General features: G+C 35.4%; 1 protein-coding gene across 1 annotated transcript in view; it reads right to left on the bottom strand.

The window, feature by feature from the left end:
• Positions 1-16,068, bottom strand: part of FYTTD1 (forty-two-three domain containing 1) — a 30,702-nt gene that overhangs the window by 6,028 nt on the left and 8,606 nt on the right. The window contains exons 3-6 of the mRNA XM_037131885.2: positions 7,616-7,764; positions 3,425-3,537; positions 1,563-1,659; positions 1,095-1,156 (exon numbers count right to left, since the gene is read on the bottom strand). Of these exons, the coding sequence (XP_036987780.2) occupies positions 1,095-1,156; positions 1,563-1,659; positions 3,425-3,537; positions 7,616-7,764 (421 nt within the window). The remainder of the gene's footprint in view (positions 1-1,094; positions 1,157-1,562; positions 1,660-3,424; positions 3,538-7,615; positions 7,765-16,068) is intronic.

Genomic DNA, 16,068 nt, shown 5'->3' with positions numbered 1-16,068 from the left:
CTTCCTAACTCTAAATGTTTTGATGGCAGTATCACTATTTTTCTCCCATTATAACTTCATATATACTTAAATATCTTTCAGTAGTATCGCTTGACACCATCCCCTTCCCCATTTAGTATAAAAGAATACTAGTAGTACCTCTATTCCTTCCTTCCACCTTTTCTTCCACTTTTTATCAATTCTACTTTTATATTTATGTCAGTTAGAATTTGATATTTATACTACATTGTTACCAAATTAAGAATTTTGGGCCCTGCTAGCGGGGTTTTTTCAGATTTTTAATTTAAAAAAAAATTTTGCTTTGTTCCACAGGTTGATTCTCAAAGTTCAAAACACAGCATTTATATTATAATTATATAAATATTGTTCATGTAGAAGCAAACAGGCTATGATTATCATTTCTTCCTTATCATTTCCAATTTCCACTGTCAGGAACCTGTGCATCAAGTCCAAACAGTTCCCTTTCTGATTGCTGGAAATCGTGTCCCAATTTAGTTGGCATCATATGTGGACCACGACCATGTTTTATATGTTTTGTTTTCTGAAAAGTAGCCATAATTTTAAGTAATTTAATCTGAAAACCTGACCATATTGATGGAATTAGAATGTCATAACTCAATAGTTGGGAAGTGCAATTCTAACAGACAAAATAAAAAACAAAAAACCTTAATAGGGGTAAGGGGCTAAAATATGTGAAAAGGAAAAAATATTCTAATGTTTTTAAGGGATTACAAATTTCCTAAAAGCTCTACTGGATTTTCTTCTGTTTATTTACTAAACAGATTCATTTGTATAGAAGCAATTACAGACAATAAAGGGCTATTTCATTATAATGGAATAATTAGGCAGTAAAAAAATTAAACACAGAACAAAGTATTTGGTGCTAAAACTTTTACACACCGACATGAAAATACAAGTTTTGGGCAAGGGGCAGGGGAGCAAAAAAAAAAAAAAGGATTCATTTATTTCAGGCTCAATGGTTAATTTACTTTGTGTTTCATTTAATTTATTTTATATTAGGGAACAAAGTATTTTGGGTTGCTAATATTCTGGGAGTTTTGAAATGACATCTTGAAAAACAAATTGAAACTTACTGACGAGTTCTCTTTGCTACTACATCGTCTAGCAGTTGTTCTGTGTTCACCTGGGCCTGAACCTGAAGAGAGAAAAAAAAAAGCAGTAGATCCCACAAAAAGCAGAGAATCTGAATTCCAAAGAGCAACCCTCCAAACTTTACAACCCAGTGTGACATGTTTATGAACATAGGAGGAGGCGTGTGCCTACTCTGGCAACACCTCTTTGTTGGGGGTCTGCATCATAAGTAGTAAAAACAGGTTGATTCCTAAATAACACGTTAACATTTTATAAGATGTTGTTATTGAGGACAAAAAAGAGTTTTGGGGGTGGGGGGAAGGAACTAATCTAAATGTCATGTTCTCCATAACCAAACCCAACCCCAACCTGAACCACTGGCCATTCCTATCTATGATTGAGGAACTAAAAATGGATGCTTGGGATGCTTTGTTTGGGTAAGAAGAAAACATCGCCAAGGGTTTTTGTACCTTTAAGCCTCTTCTGAAAAGAAAAGTTGCCTGACGAGTGTCTTTCTGGTGACTTAATTTATTTCCACTCCTGGTATAATTGGTTGGAATGTTATTTCTGGAAAAACAAAAACAAAACCACACATATGCATAATAGTCTGAGCCATTTAACAATTTTCAAACACCCAGAGAAAACAATACACAAAAATAATTAAATTCATAGGTTGATAATGTGAGGTCACTAAACACAAAGACTTTGAATTATTTCCTTATTTATACAAAGCTATAGAGATTTGATTTTCAAATATCTTCCGCTGTAGCATATTAGACATATAACAGTTTGGTTAATTTTGAGCTAATTTATCTTGTAAATATTCAACTCTCTGATATTCAAACATAAAAGATCTCTTCTGAAGACCTTATAAAGCAACATTTTTAATGGAAGCTGTTAAATTTGGTGGAAGATGTAACTGAAGATTTATTTGCAGGATTAGTACAAAGAAAATCATACGCAGGCACATCATAATTAAACTGGCTGGAAACCAAAAATAAAGTGAAAATCCTGAAAAATAATGTCTTTTCCAGTTTTCCTTTTCATCTGGGAACTTTTATATAGTAACATAAATCACAGAAAAACTTACATCTTCCACAGCTTGCTCTTTCACACACAGAACAATGTACTACTCTCAATTATGTTTGAGTCGACCATTAGCAATTCCTTTCTAATTTCTACAAAAAGTTGGTATACAAAAAATAAACTTTTATTTACCTAATTTATTTTTATAAATAAATGCTTAAATATTGCTTAACATTACTACCTCTAACCTTACAGTGGCTCAAGTGCAGAATTTCCCTAGCTAGCCCAATAAACATGGACTTGTTAACGGGTCACATAATTGACAAGTTGTTATTTGAGAAGTTCCCCTTTTCCACAAGGTACTATCAAATGACTTTCAGCATTGACTGGTGTAGCTCAGTGGGCTGGGCATCATCCTGCAAACTGAAAGGCTGTGGGTTCAATTCCCAGTCAGGGCACATGCCTAGGTTGTGGGCCGGGTCCCCAGTTGGGGGCGTGCAAGAGGCAACTGACAGATGTTTCTCTCACACATCAATATTTTTCTCCCTCTCTTCCCCTACCTCTAAAAAATAATAAAATCTTTAAAAAATAATTTTCAAAAGAGAAAGAGATAATATTTAAGTAAAACTGCAATTCCAGGTTTTATATTTTTATAAAGACTTTATTTCAGGGTTTTTTGTTTTAAATTGTCATCTATAAAAGATGAATAAATAGTATTTGAAACTGAAATAAGGAAACTTCATAGCTTGTCAACTTCCTCTGTGCCCACTTTATCCTTACAAAGAACAGAATACCATAACAATAAGTCATAATTTTTCAGGTTTTCTTATAGGCTTTCAAATTAATATAAAAATAATCTCAGCTTAAGAAGCATTAATACAGAATTCTTTCTAGTTTGCTTTTTCCACAAATAACATACATTGTTCTATTAAGAGCCCTTAAGACTGAATAACAAATTCAGCTTCCAGAATTCCCAATTCTGAACAATTCCAACTGAAGTACTTTTATGAAAAGTCACCTTTTGCAATTGTATTCTATATCTCAAGAGAGGTAAAAGCAGCAGAGTGATTTTTTTAAAGCTTGTAATTAGTTAAATTCATCAGTAACAGTGGGTCTAAGAAATATGAAAAATTATTTATAAATACTTACATGTTGGATGATCAGATAGACATCCCTAATATATGTCTTGAAAATGACCAGATAACTATAAGAATCACTGAAAAACCATTCCTTTGAACACTTAGGCAAGAAGTATATCTTTAATTATGCAGAGTAACATATTAATATCTTATATTTGAGTACTTACTTTCTATTTAACTGGTTAGGTCTCTTGAGAACTGCAACTGGTTTTCTCTGCACTTCGTTTTGTCTCAGAAGGTTTGCCTTCCTTTTTAATGCTGGAAAATATCGTTCTATATTCTTTCAGAAGGCAAGAAACTATATTAATCAGATTGTTTTTTGCTATATACTTTATTACAATAAGCATTTCTGAGGCAGAATGGACAAGGACTGACCACTGCTTTAGATGTGCAGGTTTCAGAAACAGAGAAGCTAAAATGACTTGAATATTTCCAGTCTAAATAACTGAAAAAACAATCGTATTATACTCAAAATACTTGCAATTAAAGGAGAATTTGGACCAAAAAATGATTTTTTTCTATTTTGGCTCTGTTCAGTTTGAAGTGCTCTGGGACATGCATAGATGATGGAGATATATAGGCCTAGAGCTCAAGAGAATGAAAGCCACAGATGTAAATTAGGGAATCATGTATATAAACATGGTTTTTTACATCAAGTGAAGGGTAAGAGGGTCAAGTTCCAAAACAAATGTGTGAGAGAGAAAAAAGGTTTTAATAGCACAGAAAACTGAGAAGAAATGGTTACAGAGGAAAAAAATCAAGAATATTCAATGCCACAGAAAATAAGCTCATGAAATGTCCACTTCTCCCTCCACATATGTAAATTCAATCTGTCATTAAAGCCTAATTCAGGTTTCTCTATTTTCTATGAGGTCTTTTCAAAAGTCCTTAACAACAAGAGCGAAATCTTAATCTGAATTCCCTTATATTTTAAGCATATGTAAACTACTTCATAAATATCACATAGACTAAAATCTGCAAAAATTATGAAAGTCTTCATTTTCATGAACATTTGGAAAAGAAATATAAAAACAGGGATAAAGAATTATCAAGAGTATAAGAGAAATGCCATGAAATCAGACTAATGGCCCATTTCAAGCTTGGTGTTTTGTCTTTAATGACACCACCAAGAACCTTTTTATAGATAAATGTGAAAGCTCCTTCTATGATGCTGTTGTCATGTTATTTTCCTTCAAAGCACCTGCCGTATTATAATCATATAGTTATTTGTGTAATTTATTTAATGTTTATATGTGTTCTCCATGAGGACAGGGATTTTCCTATTGAATTACTGCAGAATCCCTTGCATCTAGCAGGTAGTGGGTACTCAGTCAACATCAGTTAAATGATAACTACATGGAAAAGAACTGTAGCAATCCATTAATATATAATGAATTTGTGTTCCATGGATTCAATGTTTGTATATGTGTATAAACGTATACCTAGAAATAAGTTTGTATGTATGTGCATGTAAACATATATAATTTTTTTGAAAGGCAACAAACGTTTATTTGTGATCCAAAAAAAAAGCTTTTGGGAAGCACTGATTCAGGTCAAATTCAAATAGTGTTCTTTCACAATAATTCTGATATACAAATATTATTCCTTGAGGAAAAGAAATTAAGATCTTTAGTTTGTTTTTAACGTTAACTGTATTAAGATATTATTTAACATACAATAAAATTTAAGTGCGGTTTAATAAATTTGGATAATTACATATAATCATGTCATCATAACCAAGACATGGAACAGTGTCCTCAAGCTAAAATGTTTCCTTGTGTCCCTCTGCTGTCAATTGCCTTCCCTCACCAGACTCCTATTCTAGGCAATGACTGATGTATAACTATAGTTTCTCCTTTTCTACAGTTTCAAATACAGCAGGTCCTGGAATAAAGTCACTTTGTTCAATGTCACTTCGTTATAATGTTGATGAGATGCCATCAGAACCTAATCTTGTTTATACCAATTAGCCTATGGCTTAAAATTTAAGCCATGCGCTTTTTAAAGCTAAAGAATCCATCCTCAACGTTAAGTGAGGACTTACTGTAAACAGAATCATACAATACCTAGTCTCTGTGTTTGACTTCCTTTGCTTTAACATGATGCTGAGACATATCCTTGCTGTTTTGTGTATTAACATTTATTCCTTTTTTACTGCTGAAGAGAATTCGATAGTATGGACACACGGTGCCTATTTTTAACTGTCTAAACAGACAGATGATTAAAACTACCTGTTAGTAGAAAATAACATATAAATGTGTGTGTGTATATATATATATATACACACACATGTACACAGCAACAATGACTTTTTTTAAACTTCACAGAAGTACTAAATAACTGACAGATGCAAGTATTATCAGAAGCAAGTTAAAAGTTCTATAAAACATAACAAACCTACAGTTTTGGGAAATTCTAAATCTAAAGGAAAAAAACTTTGAATTGACACTAACAAAATCCTTGAATAACTGAAACCCAACTTTACTTCTTGGTAGATTATTTTAAGTTGACTTTCTCTAACCAAAAAGAAAATTCATTCTTAGAGACAACCATTCCCTTCTTAGCACAGCTACTTGCTCTATTTACATTAGTAGTATTTAATGGTAATGTAAATGAGTACATAATCTTTTCCACTTAGTTATCCACTTTACAGGAAAGAAAAACATACGTTTCTACTGAAATAAAATCTATATAGTTTATAAACTGTAAGGAAGAGATAAAATAACAAACCTAGTAAGAACTTTTTTAAAGTGTAAAATTTTGAAGTACACATAGCAATTCAAAGCCAATTAAGTTATTTAGGTGACTTATGTAAAGAATGAAAAGAGATGGCATGGGTTATTCATATGTAAATAGATTATTTTCTAAACTGCTAAAAAATAATGTGCTTCACAACTGCTATACTGTACCCTAATCAGACTATTAATCTATATTCAGGTTGAGGAAAGGGTTTTTAAAAGAAACAGCAAACTTCAAACCATATCTTTGCCAAAAAAGTCATTCAAACTTTGAATATATGGATTTTATAATCCAGAACATTGTTAGCATTCTATAATTTAACACTTTCAAATTTCACACAACTCAAAAGACCACCACATATGGTAACTTAAAAGTTTTACTAGACCAAGTAATTAATTAGCAGTTAAACCCAAACTCCCTTCCAGCATCCATATATCATGAATGTTTTTTTTTTTTTTCAATTTCAAGACCTGTAATAAAGTTTTAGAAGAAGGAGCACCTGCTGTTGGTGGCAGAATTGAAGTAAGAGATCTAAGACAGTTGTGCTTCTTAACCAGAATACGCACACTTAAAATAATTTAAGGAATAAATGTTCTGAAATCTTTTACAAGTACATATTATTTTCATTATCAGAGAAACCACAAAGATTAAAAATAGAAGAACAGAACATTAAATTCCTTGGTGGCTCAGACCTACTAAACAAATAGAAGAAAAACCATTTCTGAAATTATTTTAAGGAATTCTTTAGCTAACTCAAAAATGACTCATTGAGATGTAAGTAAAACCAGTTAAAATGTGAGAAGTGGCTAACTTATGGCAGGTAAATCATTGTAATTCTAATTAAAAATATCAGTGAGGGGAGTTTTCCACCCAAGAGAAATGAAACGTTCATAGAAACATTATTTATAATACCTAAGAAGTGAAAACAACTCAACTATCAACTAGTGAATGGATAAACAAAACACAGCATAGTATATCCATATAATGGAAAATCATTCAGTAATAAAAAGGAATGAAATATCAGTACATGCTTCAACATGATGAACCTCAAAAAAAATTATGGCTAAATATCTGACCAAATATTATTGTATGATTCCATTTATGTAAAATGTGCAGAAAAGACAAATTTATAAAAAATGTACAAAAAGTAGGTTAGTGGTTTCCCAGGGCAGATGATAAGATGTAACTGTGGATGAACATGAGATTTCTTTCTAGAGTGATAGAAATGTTCTAAAATTAATTGTTGTGATGATTGTATAATGGTAAATTACTTAAAATTCACTGAATATATGCTTAAAACAAAATCTTATAGTATAAAATTATACCTCAATAACTTGTTAAAAATCCCCCCCACACACAACACACACAAAAGTGTACATGTGCACACAGAAAATGAGATACCTATAAAATTTTTTATATTATTTAAGAATGTGGAAATTTAGGCAGTACTCATGTAAAACAATGCATTTTTAAATCTCAATTAATTACATAATTATGTAAAAAAATGAAAGTATTGTGTAAAAAAATGAAAATAAATAAAATGCTCTCTCAAGGTCATTCACAAATTAGTACGAATACAGGAAAAGAGTATCTCACCCAAAATTAAGTCATCATCCTACCTTGTCACTTAGAGGTGGGCGATTCATAGGATTCATCCCTTTTCGAATTCCAGTAGTTTTCCTAGCTGCAAGGCCAGTGATAACTCCATAAGGACGTCTCTTGCCAGGCATTATTCTTCCTCTACGACTCAGACTATTCTTACCAAAACCTGTAGTGGGAAAAAAAAGAAAAAATATCAATCTAAGAATGCAACTGAGGGGCACTCATGTCACAAGATATTCTATAGTATAATTTATATATATTTCTTATGAATTACATAAAATATCTCATTTTTAATGAGATAGTAAGTTGCACTGGAAAGGGTTCTCTTGAAGTAATAAACTACAAAGGACTAGAGGTTCTCATATTGCACCTCTAGCTATCCCTCTCTCTCTGGCATTACTTTCTTAACAGAACAGTCTCAACTTCCCCTGTGCAATGTTTTGGCCACTAATACATGTGGCTATTGAGTACTTGAAAATGACTAGTCTAAAATGAGATGTAACAAAAGAATGTACAATATTTCATAAATAGTTTTATATTGTATGTTATAATGATATTTTAGATACATTGGGTTAAACAAAATATATTATTAATATACAGCTCACATTTTAATTTCTATTGATGGTGCTGATCTAGAGTGGAATCACTGTCTTTATCTCCCATTTACTTACTACACTACAATTGGGCTTCTTTATTTTCAGTCCTACTATATTCAAACTGTTTTTGCTAAATCCCCCAATGAGTTCCAGTGGACATATCTTCTTTATTTTTAAATTAGATTATACTGATTATGCTATTACAGTTGTCCCAATTTCTCCCCTTTGTCCCTGCCTCCACCCAGCAACTTCTACTCCCTCAGGCAATCCCCACACCCAATGAAGATATTTTAATCTCTGTGGTGTGTGATATTACCAACTTTGCTTTCCCATTATGTGTCTTTTTCACTTTTTTCTTTTTTAGTTTTCATATCACTCTTTATTTTTTTAAATTTTTTTTAAATTTTTTTATTGATTATGCTGTTACAGTTCTATTCCCCTTCATTCCCCTCCACCCTACCCCCCATCCCCACCATTACCCCCCCTTTAGTTTATGACCATGTGTCTCAATTCCTTTAGATTCTATATTTCCCATGCTATTCTTGCCCCCCCCATCTATTTTCTATCTACTGTCTATGCTACTTATTTTCTTCTCCCCCCTTCTCCTCCTCCCACTCCCCTGTTGCTAACCCTCCTTGAGATCTTCATTTCTATGTTTCCACTCCTGATCTAGCTGTCCTTTTAGTTTGCTTTTGTTTTAGGTGTGGTTGTTAATAACTGTGAGTTTGTTGTCCTTTCACTGTTCATGTTTAACTTCTTTTTCTTCGCTAAGTCCCTTTAACATTTCATATAATAAGGGCTTGGTGATGATGAACTCCTTGAATTTGATCTTATCTGAGAAGCACCTTATCTGTCCTTCCATTCTAAATGAAAGTTTTGCTGGATAGAGCAATCTTGGTTGTAGGTCTTTGGTTTTCATGACTTGGAATACCTCTTTCCAGACCCTTCTTGCCTGTAAGGTCTCTTTTGAGAAATCTGCTGACACTCTGATGGGAACTCCTTTGTAGGTGACTGTCCCCTTAGCTCTTGCTGCTTCTAGGCTTCTCTCCTTCATTTTAATTTTGGCTAATGTAATTATGATGTGCCTTGGTGTGTTCCTTCTTGGGTCCAACTTCTTTGGGACTCTGTGAGCTTCCTGGATTTCCTGGAAGTCTATTTCCTTTGCCATATTGGGGAAATTCTCCTTTTTATTTGTTCAAATAAGTTTTCCACTGGTGGCTGTGCCTTTCCCTCTTCTGGTACCCCTATAATTCAGATGTTGGAGAGTTGAAAGATGTCCTGGAGGTTCCTAAGACTGTCCTCGTTTCTTTGAATTCTTGCTTCTTGACTCTTTTCTGTTTGGCCATTATTTGCTTTCTTCTGGTCCACTCCATTGATTTGAGTCCCAGTTTCCTTTTCATTGCTATTGGTGTCCTGTGCAATTCCATTCATTTCAATTAGTTTCGCCTTCATATATTTGTCTAATTTGTCGGTATAATCAACCAGTTCTGTGAGGATCCTGATGACCAGTGTTTTAAACTGTGCATCTGAGAGTTTTGCTATTTCTTCATCACTTAGATCTATGGGCTCTGGGGCTTTGAGATATTCTCGTGACATTTTTGGTCTGTTCTGGCCCTTTAAGTGTGAGAAGCGGCGCCTTGGACTCCCAGGTCGCTGGGTTGTGACGCTGTATGTGGGGGCGTTGTCAGAGCAGGGAAATGGCGACCCCTCTGTGTTTCAGCTGGGTGGGCGGGTGGGGGGGTGGGGGGAAATGGCGGCGCCCTCCACTGCCGGCCCCGGTCCAACACGCAGCACCGCTCCCCCGCTGTCTCCCCCGCGGTCGCTGGCCTGGTGGCTCGCTCGGTCGCTCACTAGGTCCAACCCTGCGCCTGGATTCCGCGCGTCTGGATTCCGCGCCTGAGTCCGGCTGACAGAGACCTCCTGTGCAATCCCTCTTCACCAGCCGCTGGTTTCGCCCCTTACCGGTCAGGCTGAAGAATTTGTGGTTAACGGACTTCCGAAAAGTTCAATTTTCCGTGTTCTGGCTGTGTTTTCTGTTGCTAATATTTAGTTGTCTCTAAACTTGGTTGTGTGAGAAGGCACGGCACATCCACCTATGCCTCCATCTTGGCGGAAGTCCATTTTTCACTTTTTTCTAATTACAAAAAAATAAATAGGCTCACTACAGAACACTTAGAAACATAAATTTACGTTACCCATTATTCCACCACCTAAAGATAATCATTACTAACATTCTATGTCTTTCTAGTCTTTACTTGTATATTTTAGGGACATTTTTAGTTTCAACTATTTTTAAGCAACTCCAAAGACTATCACATGAAGTAAATCATAATTTTGCAGTACTAAGTGCCTAGTAGGTAGACTGAATCAATCTTCTAGCACAACCACTTTGTGGTCTATAAGAAGGGAACCAAGAAAATTGGTATTTATAAAAAGTTGTGTAATTATTCTTACATGTTTAAACTTCAGTCAGCTTCAAAGTACTCTCCATTTGATGCAATACACCTATCAAGACTTTTTCCCCTGCTCAAACCTGCTTGAACTCATGGTTTTGATGCCTTTTAGTGCTTCTGCCTTTTGTTTCACTTCTTCCACATCTGCAAAAACGTTTCCCTTTGAGGACTTTTTTCATCTGGGTAACAAAATTGCTTAGGGCAAGATCAGGTGAACATGGAGGAGGGGGGGTTCGGGGATCATTGCCCTCTTTGGTCAAAAACTAGTCAACACTGAGCAGAGTCTGGGCAGGTTGGCTGGTAAATTGCCCATCATGAAATGGGCAAAGGCACCGAAAAAGTCTTGACGGGGAGGTTAAGAATAGTATATAGGAAATGGAGGGAAGTGGAGAAGACAAAGAACTTATAAGTATGGTCCATGGACATGAACTAAGATGGGGGAATGCTAGTGGGGGGGTTGCACGGTGGAGGGAAACAAAGGGGAGAAAAAATGGGACAACTGTAACAGCATAACCAATAAAATATATATACTTTTAAAATACTTTTAAGAAGTCTTAAAAAAATTCACTGAAGCCAAATGCAGCTTCTCACAACACCAACTGGAGTACACTGATACAGATGGGTTCTTAGAACACTCACCTAGCAGGGATAGCTTGTACTGTAAGAGGCCACCCTCCAAAAGGTAACTCCAGTATTTTTTGGGTCCCCCCTTGTATGTTAACACTATATTGTGACTCTTATCTCAGATATTTAATATTGTTTTATTACATTATTTTTTAATGTACATATATTTAATCTAATTTCACACTAATCATTTCAGTTACTTCTAATGTTACACTATTATTAACTTTGTAGTAACACTATAGATAACATTTTTATACACATTCATGATTTCCAGAATATATAAACTTCCAGAAACTGCAATGCTATATCAAAGAGTGAAGTAATTCTTATGGATTCTGATTTACATTATAAAACTCCCCTCCAGAATGACTATATTTATTTATATTCCAGGAACATAAAGGTACTACTTTTTCCATATCATTGACTACTCAGAGTATTATTCTTTTTAATCTTTGTCATTTGGATTTTAAATTTTATTTTATGTAGTAGTTTACTAGGGAGAATAAACATTTTCCATGTATTTTTTGGCTACCTGTATTCTTCTATTCACTAACTATCATGTTCATATATCGGTTTTCTAGAGTCAAGTTCTAATTTCCTTTGATGCTTTGATAAAAGAATAACATTAAATTTACCATTAATTTTTCAGGAATTTACTTCTTTATAATATTCAGGAACAAGGTAAGTCTCTCCCCTTATTCAAGTCTTCTTTTGCCACTAAATTGGCTTGGTAAAATTGTAAGGTTTCCTTCCCATAGGTCCTGCTCATTTTCTAAGTTTACTATTAAGTATTTTTTTGTTGTCAATCACAAAAGATCACTTTTCTTATAATAATTTTCATACTATCATGCCTGGGATTACCGAAAGCTATTGCGGTTTTAATTATTACTTTTTAACCAGCCATCCCACTGAACTCACTTATTAGTTTCAAGTCTTTCAAATTATTTTCTGGTGATTGCTGAGTGGCAATTATATTACCCACAAGTAATACTGTCTTCTTCCGTCTAATAATTATACCCCAAATTCTTATATTTCTTAATGCAACAGTGAGAAATTCCAGAGAGCCATGCTAAATAATCTTTGTGATACTGAGCATTTATAATTCTAATTTTGAGGAGAATGTTTTTAGAATAGTATCCTGTATAATACTACACACCTGCAAGATAGTTAACAGGTCTTCCGACAGCAAAGTTCCATGATCAAACTATATTAAAAGTTTTCTTTACCACAGAATTTCTCAGGGCTAATATGTATGAAGATTCTCTAAGATAGGCATAATAGAGGATGAGGTCTACCCAGAAAAAGTCCAGCCATTGTTAATACAATGAGAAAAGTTTATCTGACATTGATGTAACTTGGCAGCCAAGGTGAGTGGGCTGGGATGAGCATGCGTGAATAGTGACAACTTCACCGTACTAGCCAGTGGGGGCAGTAGATGCTGTTGAGTGAGCATGTGTACTGGGTGGCTATCACATTCAAAATGGCTGAGTGAGCAGAGGAACAAACCTGCACCAAATTTTGCATTAAGCTTCAACATTCCTCCATGGAAACTATTCAGATGATTCCAAAGGCTGCATCTATGGGCAGCTGGTGATTGGCAGCTTTATCATGACAATGTGCCTGCTCATGAGTCATGTCTCATGCAGAATTTTTTTGTGAAATATAAAATCACCCAGGTGACTCAGTCCCCCTACAGGCCAGATTTGACAGCCTGTGACTTCTGGCTTTTCCCAAAACTAAAATTACCTCTGAATGGGAAGAGCTTTCAGACCATCGATGAGATTCAGGAAAATATGATGTGGCGACTGGGAGAACTGTAAGGTCCCAAGGTGCCTACTTTAAAGGGGACTGAGCTATCATTGTCCTACGTACAGTACTTCTTATATCTTCTTCAATAACTGTCCCTATTTTTCCTTAGTGTGTGGCTGGATACCTTCTGGACAGACCTCACATGTCATTCACAAACTGACCTATTTTGAAACCAGAGTTCAGCAAGAAAGTTAGGAAAACTTATTATGTTATGATAGTTGAATTATTTACCAATTTATGGCCTTTTAGCTCCCAATTCACTTTATACTGCCCTGCTTCAGTTACAGGAACATTTCTCTTACCAGTAGGCATCAGGTTAAGCTTTCTTAGTAGAGCACTCTGGAGGTACATCCAAGCTTGTTCTTATGGCATAGGACACCCAATGGCACCCATTATGCCTCCCTCATAAGCTGAGATTATGGTGAGGCAAAAGAGGTGCCCAGGGCACAAAATTTGAGAGTGAGTGATGCCTTAAATTTTGAGCTCTAGGCATCTCTCCAGGTCTCGTCCCAGGCATCCCTATACTCTGACCCTACTCACCCTCCAGTGAATTTAAGTTGTATCACCCCTACAGATGGCTTCCCAGTAAGGTTCATCAGCATGGCAGCTCAGTTGGTGGGGAGATCTTCCAGATTTGTTCCTTTCTTGAGTGCTCTGCCTTAGAACTAAAGGTACTGAACTTGCTACTTTTATAATCAAAGAAAAAGGCTATTAAGTTATAATTTATTTTTTTAAGATTTTATTTATTTATTTTTAGAGAGGGGAAGGTGGGGGGAAACAAAGGGAGAGAAACATCAATGTGTCACTGCCTCTTGCAGCCCCCTACCAGGCACCTGGCCTGCAACCCAGTCATGTGCCCTGACTGGGAACTGAACCAGCAACCCTTTGGTTTGCAGGCCAGTGCTCAATCCACTGAGCTACACCAGCTGGTGTGAAATTACAATTTAAATAATCAAATTATTGCTGGTCTATGTTTGGTCTTCTGGAATTGCAACCAAAAAAAGATTAAGCATGTTGGGGGAACATGTCTATTCAAATTAAATATACAATTACTTGCTATTTTATTTGTATTACATGAAGGAGCATTATGCTGAATACTTTAACCTAAATGAGAACTTGATGAGGTTGATGCTAACAGCTCAATTTTGTGGGTGATCAAAGTGAGGCAAAGAACAGTGACTACCCAGAGGTTATAGTTAGAAAATAAAAGAGCAGAATTCAAGTTTGTGTGGCTCCAAAAACTGAAGATTTTTCCAAACTGCTATGTAAAAACTAAAGAATAAAAGGAAGAATATACTCTATGGTATAACTCCAACGAGAAAACAAAACAAAACAAAAAAAAACCAGAAAAAGTGGCCTCAAAGCTAGATATTACAAAATTTGAATAGGTATGTAGACATCAAGTGACAAGTACAAAGACATGGGCAACTACAGCATATTGAGGGAAGAGGCAGTCTAGGGAAAAGGATAAGAAGTGAATGAATGTGGTGGGCTCACATCAGAGGGCTTTAGGTAGAGGTAAAAATTATACTTGACTAGGAATAAGGGGCCACAGAATTCATGATCAGATTGTATCAGTCTAGAAGCAATATCTGAGACTGAATAGAAGAGGGAGGGAGAAAGCTTTGAGACCATTTCAGATGCTATTGCAGAACTCAAACATGACAATGATAAAGGACTGGAAGGAGAACAAAGAAATTCGAAAGTACTGTATTAAAAAAAATGAATGAATTAGTAGAGCACAAAGATTAAAGAGAGGAGGAACCCATTATTATATCAAAGTTTTAAACTCAGATGAGAAAAATTAATGAGAAAGTCTCATTAACAAGAATAAAACTGATTAAAAGGAGAATAGTATGGGACAGAATTCTGTTCCTGGTTACCTTCTATTTCTGACTGTTATAGTCATTGCTTCTACACTCATTAACCTTTCCAATCAATACCTTTTCTTACTCATAGGTGGATTCTTCTCTTCCACCTCTGGCAAGCCTAGATCATCCTTTGTCCCTTCCTCCCCCTTGTACCTTTGAATAAACTTCACCAGCCATATTTCAGTTTTAGCAAAGGTACTGTTTTTCACCCTTTCATTTGCCATGTTTCATAAAGACCTATATACATACTGCCCCAATTCTCTCCCTTCATACACTCTGTAACTGCCTTATATTCTAAAAAGCACAATGAAGAGGTACTAAAGACATAATCTAATGCAAGGCTTTTTTTTTTAGCTCCTCTAGAAAGTTCTCTTCAGACTTTCCAGAGTACATTCATTTTCATTACTGCAATTACTACCTCTATTACAGCAGCAGTTTAACACTACGGCAGCAGTTTAACACTAGCCATTTACGAGAACCACATATGGAGCTTTAAAAGAATCCCTAGGCCCTACTTCTACAGATTCTGATTCAGTAGAAATAGAGTGGAGCCAGAGCATTGGTCTAGTTTATAAAGCTCCACGGGTGCAAATAAGGTTGACAACAACTAGAACTACAGGCAGAATTTTTCATCTTTCCTTTGAATCCTTAGCCTAATCTCTTCATGAATTTCTTTCACACACATCCCTTGCCCCAATAATTTCTAGAGTTTCATCACTTACATGAAGATATGAGGGGTTTTCTGGGAAATGTCATTATCACAGAGAGTATGCAATTGTATTACTAACTTTTTTCTGAAGTAACATGCAAATATTCCTGTCTCTTGTAAAAGAAATAGCAAGCCCTGGCTGGTGTAGCTCAGTGGATTGAGCGCGGGCCTGCGAACCAGACAATCGCGGTTCGATTCCCAGTCAGGGCACATGCCTGGGTTGCAGACCAGTTCCCTGCAGGCCAGTTCCCAGCAGGGGACGCACAAAAGGCAACCATACATTGATGTTTCTCTCCCTCTCTCCTTCCCTTCCCCTCTAAAGATAAATAAATAAAATATTAAAAAAAAAAAAAAAAAGAAACAGCAATCTCAAACTTTTTGGTCTCAGGACCTCTTTATGTTCTTAAA

The sequence above is a fragment of the Artibeus jamaicensis genome, unplaced genomic scaffold (assembly GCF_021234435.1).
Source record: "Artibeus jamaicensis isolate MK-2021 breed Jamaican fruit bat unplaced genomic scaffold, CSHL_Jam_final contig_793, whole genome shotgun sequence".
NCBI classification, from domain to species: Eukaryota; Metazoa; Chordata; class Mammalia; order Chiroptera; family Phyllostomidae; genus Artibeus; species Artibeus jamaicensis.
This window is presented reverse-complemented; position numbering and strand designations above follow the sequence as displayed.